General features: G+C 45.0%; 1 protein-coding gene across 1 annotated transcript in view; it reads left to right on the top strand.

Annotated features, from left to right (window-relative positions):
- The first annotated feature begins 31 nt into the window (after positions 1-31).
- Positions 32-6264, top strand: part of PPP1R14D (protein phosphatase 1 regulatory inhibitor subunit 14D) — a 21595-nt gene continuing 15362 nt past the window's right edge. The window contains exon 1 of the mRNA XM_019644991.1: positions 32-401. Coding sequence (XP_019500536.1) covers positions 147-401 — 255 coding nt within the window. The 5' untranslated portion in view covers positions 32-146. The remainder of the gene's footprint in view (positions 402-6264) is intronic.

Below are 6264 nucleotides of genomic sequence, written 5' to 3'. Positions count from 1 at the left end.
CCCCCCCCCTTCCAAAGCCCTGGCCCTCCCTCCCTCCAGCTTTCCTTTCTTCCCTGCTGGCCTCCTGTTCTCCTTCTCCGCACTTCCCTGGCAGCCTTGCTCTGAATAGCAGTTTTTCCCAGCATCTTGCCCAGGCCAATCCTTCCATGCTGTCTTCAAGCCCGGCTTCCTGCACATCTCCCAACCCTGACAAGGAGAACCCAAGTAAGAAGGTCCAGTGGGCTTCTGGGAGGAGGAGGACGTCATCCACAGACTCAGACTCAAAGTCTCACACCGACCCCTCCAAAGTGTCCAGATCCCGGAGACCCAGTCGGCTGACAGTGAAGTACGACCGGGGGCATCTCCAGCGCTGGCTGGAGATGGAGCAGTGGGTGGATTCGAAGGTTCAGGAGCTCTTCCAGGTGGGTAGCACGGGGAAGGGTGGGCGGATATAGGGAGCCTGGTGGCCCGGCCTGGGGGCTGAGAGAGGGCCTGCTGGGAGACCTCAGGAGATGCTCCCATGGAGAGAAAGCTTTTCCCAACAAGTGGAGCATGGGTTTGCATCCAGAAATCTGGCCCCTCTGGTCTGAACTGGGCCTCTAACTGTCTCCATAATCTGGGGCAGGTCTTTTATCATCCCTGAGACTTGGTTTCCTAATCTCTAAAATCTCTTATAAATGCCTGTCATATCTCCTTTTAGGACTTTTTGATGCTTGAACGAGTAATAGAAGGGCTATTATTTTTTATTTTATGTCTTTATTTATTCTCATCCTTAACACATGTCTAGAGCTACATTGTCCAGTACTGTAGCTATCAGCCATGTGTATCTATTTAACTTCAAATTAATGAAAATTAAATAAAATTGAAAGTTCAGTTTCTCAGTCACATAGCCACATTTCAAGTGCCCAATAGCCCCCAAGTGGCCAGTGGCTACTGTATTGTCAGCACAGATATAAAACATTTTCATCATCTCATAATAGCAATTGGACTAGAATGTCAGAGTAACCATGGCTAATACCAGCAGCTGGCCTAGCCTTGACCCTGGTTCTGACTTGACTCCCCTCAACCCCACCCTGGGAATAGGATGGGTTCTTGGCCCCTTGTCACTAGAAGTGGTCCTTTTTTATACCTCCAAATCGGGATCCTAGAGTACTAGCAACCACTGCCTCAGTGACAAAAATAACATTTGGAGCACTTAAGTATTTGCTAGGCACAGTGCCCAGCACTTGACCTGCATTATTTCATTCAGCCTCCCCATGACTCCATTAGGTAGGTACTGTTTTACCATGGAGGAAATGGAGGCTTGAAGCTGTGGGTTAAATAGCCCAAGGTCACAGAACTAGGAAGCTGCAGGACCCGGAGCTGCAGCCGGGACTCTGCCTGCAGAGCCTGAGCACTTATGTGAGCATTTAGTGGTTCTCCACACCTGAAGTACCTCAGAAAGAAGCCGGTGTCCTGGCTGCACCTCAACTGCATTTAATTCAGATCTATTAGAGTGTGTCCCAGGCACTGGTCTTTTTGCTACGCTCCACAGTTGCTTCTAGCATGTGGCCGGCGGAGAACCACTGCACCCAGTCAGAAACCAAGAGTCCCCCTTGTCCACATGCCACGGTTCTTGTTTCTCCTCCTCCTTGACTCAGGTCCTTTTTTCTCTTTGGAGGCAGCAGGGGCCTGTGATTCTTTCAAGCAAGGGCTGTCTTAGCAGCCCTGTGGTTGGGGGTGGGGAAGAGTGATACATGTGGCACAGGCCATCGTGTGAGGCTCACTGGGTCACGTGTCAGGTGGGTCCAGGTGTTGACCATGTCCCTTGCAGCATCCTGGGCCAAGTCGTGGAGTGTGGGAGATGGCCTGGAGCTGGGAGCAGGAGAGGCAAACTTTTTTGGCCTGTGTCTGCTCTGACCTTGCAGGACACCTCCACTGCCCTTCACTACCGCCAGCAGCCTCCCTCTCAGGATCAGTTTCAATCTCAGATTGTTGCGCACTTGCATGAAAAGTCTCATGTTTCAGATACCTCAGGGCGAACCCTTCCAGGCATCAGAGAAAGACACTAGCCAAAGAACCTTGTTTTACAAGATTAAGGCATGGAGGGAGGCTGTACAATAATGAGTTCATAACATTGGAAAACAGGACACGTGGGTGGACCACTCCCAGGCAATGACCGAAATAAAATAACCTGGCGTGTAGTTGCCATGGCAATTGTCCAAAGGTACCAGGTAGCAGTTCCTTTCCCAATCCCTGCCCTTTTCAGCAGGAAGAAGCCAAGTGGCTGGGGAAGCCCCAGGTGACTGATCACCTAGGGCAGAGATGGAGGCAACACAGTCTCCAGGCTTACCCTATCCCAGGTCTACCTTCACAGAGCCCCTCGACACCCACCTGGGCTCTCCTTCACATGCCCACCTTAAATGGCACCACTGGGAACGGTTCTAGTGATGCATCACTACTTGTTTAGTTGTTTTACCAGGGCCTAACCTTCCTTTGTTGGAAGGTCCCACCTCTTCTCCCTGGGTGTATAGCCTGATTTGGGGTCTTCAGAGGAGCCAAGTCTGGGTTCAACAAAACAAACAGACTTGGGCCCCTAGAGCTCCTGTTGTAGAGCTCCTCTACAAAGGTAGAATGTGGATAAGGCTTCTAAGCAGGGACTTAAATACTCATAACTTTCTCCTATTTTACAGACTCTTGCTCAACAACATGCCCCCTCTAGTTACCATCTCCTATTTCATGTATCTTTTACGACAAGACTTCTTAAAGAATTTCTCCACACTCACACCCTTTGCTTAACTTTCCCCTTCCTATCACCATTCAAACTACTGATATCTGGCTTATGTTCCCACCCCTCTATTGAGAGCTCTTGCCAAGGTCACCGATCACTTGGGACGAGATCTAATGTACATATTAGCAGGGGACAGTGTAGACCACCCCAGATTTTTAAAACATTTTTATAGCTTCCATGACACTATCTTTTCTTGGTGGTGTCTGGCATTTTAATGTGGCCTTTTTGGTGTGGTGAGATTTTAAGAAACAATCTATTAAGCTTCCAACTTTAAAAAAAGTATGTCAGTGAACATGTCAAATAAACATTGCTAGCTCATCTCTGAGCCTTACTCTATTGCTGGTCCTGTGGCAGAGAGATCAGGAGGAAAGGGGACAGAGAAAATAGTGGAGGTGAGAAAGGGGTCAAATCAGGCAGCTCCTGGCAGGAAACCACTACATGTAATATTGAGTCACAAGTGTACCCCACTGGTTCATCTATGCAGATGTTTAATATATCCACTCATTTCCTGAGAATTCAAAATATACTTAAGGGAAGGAATATTTAGATTATTACATGAGTCCATATTCCCAGCTCCAGGCTGCAGTGGCAATCTAATGCTCAGTAATATACATACCTTATGTTCAATATATTAATACATATAGTTAACATCATAAATGATATAAAAATGATTTTTAGGTTGCACTAATACTTTTTTACAGGCAGAATTTTATTTATTTTTATTNCCCCTACCTTTCCTTGGGCTTTCCCTCCTAATATCCAGCCAGCCCCTGGGTCCTGACAGTCTTTCTTGATAATTGCTCACATCCATCCCTTCTTGTCTATTGTTACTGCTGCCCTTGCTCTGGGCTCTGTGCCAGCTTCCAGATGGACTCCCAGCCACTCATGGACTGCATGAGATTCCCTCCTCCAGCCCTGCCTTCATCTTCCCTCCACCCGTTCAGACCCTTGGTGACCCCCAAGAGCCTCTCTGGAAATATGCACAGAACCAGCTGTTCCCTGGATGAATTCATAAAGTTTCGTTTGTGGAGAGGCAAAGAGTGTCAGAGCTGTTGGGAGCCTTAGTTAAAGCCTTTCCCCTTACATGTAGGAAACTGAGGCCCAGAGATTCGTCCTTGATCTGTTCAGAGACATGTAGCTAGTGTGTGGCAGAGGCCAGCCCAGACTCCAGGTCTCTTGACTGTCAATCTTGGGCCCTTTCCATAATTCTGACCTGCCTTTCTACAAAGTATTTGCAGATTATATTGTTTTCTAATTCTATATTACAAGCCCAAGGACAGGTGTCTGGATGAGTTAGCTCTTTTTTTAGACCATGTGGCTCACTCTCCCTCTGTGAGCTTGGGGAAGAGAAGGCATGAGTTTATGCTACAGACTTCATTCCCATTTGCCATATCACCAGTACCAACCATTGCTCTTAGGTGTGGGTGGTTTGGTGAAAATATTCAGTTCTTAACGCCACAACTAGAAAAGGAACATTGAGTACCGTGTCTCAGATGGTGGTGTGGTGGCTTCTATAGGTAGGTGTGGTGGATTGTCCACAAAGATGGCCAGATAGTAGACCCAACCTCACCTTCCTGTATGTGTAGGCTGTTCCTCCTAACAAGAGGTGGCATCTATCTTTCCCTTCCCTTTGTTACTTGCTTTGACTAATAGGACATAACAGAAGTGGTGCCATGTGACTTCTACGCCTCAGCCCTGTAGCTTCCATTTTTCCCTCTTAGGACCAATTGTGATGCAAAGAAATTTGACCAGCCTGCAGGAGAGAGAGGTCACTGGAAGAGAGCAGGACCCTGGAGGATGAGACTCTTAGGGAGAGAGAGGGGTCCAGCTAGCTCACAGTCAACACCAGCTGAGGAGCTCCATGAAGCATTCTTAGTCCCAGTCAAGTTGCCCCAGCAGAGATTAGCTGCACCTAACAAGCCTTCCCCAAGTTGCAGAATCGTGAGCAAATAAATGGCTGTTTGTTTTAGCCTTTAAATTTTGGGGTGGCTTTTTATGTGGCAATAATGACTGAAACAGAAGGATAATATATTTATAGAATAAATTTTAGTTTTAATAATCTAAATAAAAACCCACCAATTCCCCTGATAATGTAGAATCAAGATTTTTTAGTAAGGAATTGTGGGGAAAGTAATGCAATAGGTGAGGCCACTGTCATTGGTTTAATCTTTATTTAAAGGAGACAGATCCTGGGGCAGCCGGTTAGCTCAGTTGGTTAGAGTGCAGTGCTCATAACACCAAGGTTGCTGGTTCAATCCCCACATGGGTCACTGAGCTGCGCCCTCCACCGCTAGATTGAAACAACTACTTGACTTGGATCTGATGGGTCCTGGGAAAAACACACTGTTCCTCAGTAAAAAATAAATAAAATAAAGGAGACAGGTCCTCTCAGATACTGCTGCAGCCCTAAAAGGGACATTTTTGAAGAATTCTACTGATGTCAAAAGTGTTCACAATGTTCCAGTGTGGTAGGTAGGTAGCCTCTAAATGGCCACTGATTATCTGCACCTGCTAGTATTCATGCCTTTGTGTAATCTCCCCTTGAGTGTGGCTGGACCTCCTGACTGGCTTCTGATGAGCAAAATACAGCAAAAGTCATAGGATGTCACTTGCTAGATTAGGTTACAAAAAGACTGTAGCTTCCATTTTGCTTGATATCTCAACCCTCTCTTGGTGCCCTGGTGCTAGTGGAAGCCAGCTGTCCTGTGGTAAGTAGCCCTCTAGAGAGGTCCATGTGGCAAGGAACCAATCAATGCCTCTGACCAATAGCCCTGGCCAGCACCTGGCTTGCTGCCTTCTGAGAACCCATGAGCCAGAGGAGCCAGCGAAGCCACCTCCTGAAACAGTGGTATAATAAATGCTTATTGTTTTAATGGCAAGCAATTGGTAGCAATCCATATCTCTAATAACAGGGGGTTGATTGAGTAACTAGGTCATGGAATTGCCTCTAATAGAACAGGTTAGAATCCATTAGTGAGTCTTGAAAACAAAGTGACTTGCTGTCAGCATTTGAAAAAAATTAAATTAAATGGAATAGAGTTAAAAATATCAGAGTAAAGGTAAGTTTTGTTTTATAAGAAATTTTTGTTTCATATTTGTGTATGTGTCTGTTGTGATGCTAAATGATTTCCTCACTCTGAGCTATGGTCCAAATTTTGAAAACTCTGCAGTGTCAAAAAAATATGTACAAAACTACTTAATGACACAAAAGGTATTCAACATATATTAAGTTACAAAATAGCATGCATATGTTACAAAATGATCTAATTTCATGAACACTCAAAACAAACAAATCTATTATATATGAAAAATGAAAAATACACTAAACAGATCATTTATACTTTTCTTTTATCTATATTTTAGAATGCTCTACAATGAACATGTCTTTTAAAAATGTATTTCTTGAATAAAAACAATGTTTTTTTTTGTTTCCCAAATACTTATATATTATATATAGCATTTTATCAACTATGTGAAATATATATGCATAGAAAAAAGACTAGAAAGAAACTTGT

The sequence above is a fragment of the Hipposideros armiger genome, unplaced genomic scaffold, assembly GCF_001890085.2.
Source record: "Hipposideros armiger isolate ML-2016 unplaced genomic scaffold, ASM189008v1 scaffold_92, whole genome shotgun sequence".
NCBI lineage: Eukaryota > Metazoa > Chordata > Mammalia > Chiroptera > Hipposideridae > Hipposideros > Hipposideros armiger.
Note: the sequence above shows the minus strand (reverse complement) of the source record. Positions and strands in the feature narration are given on the sequence as shown.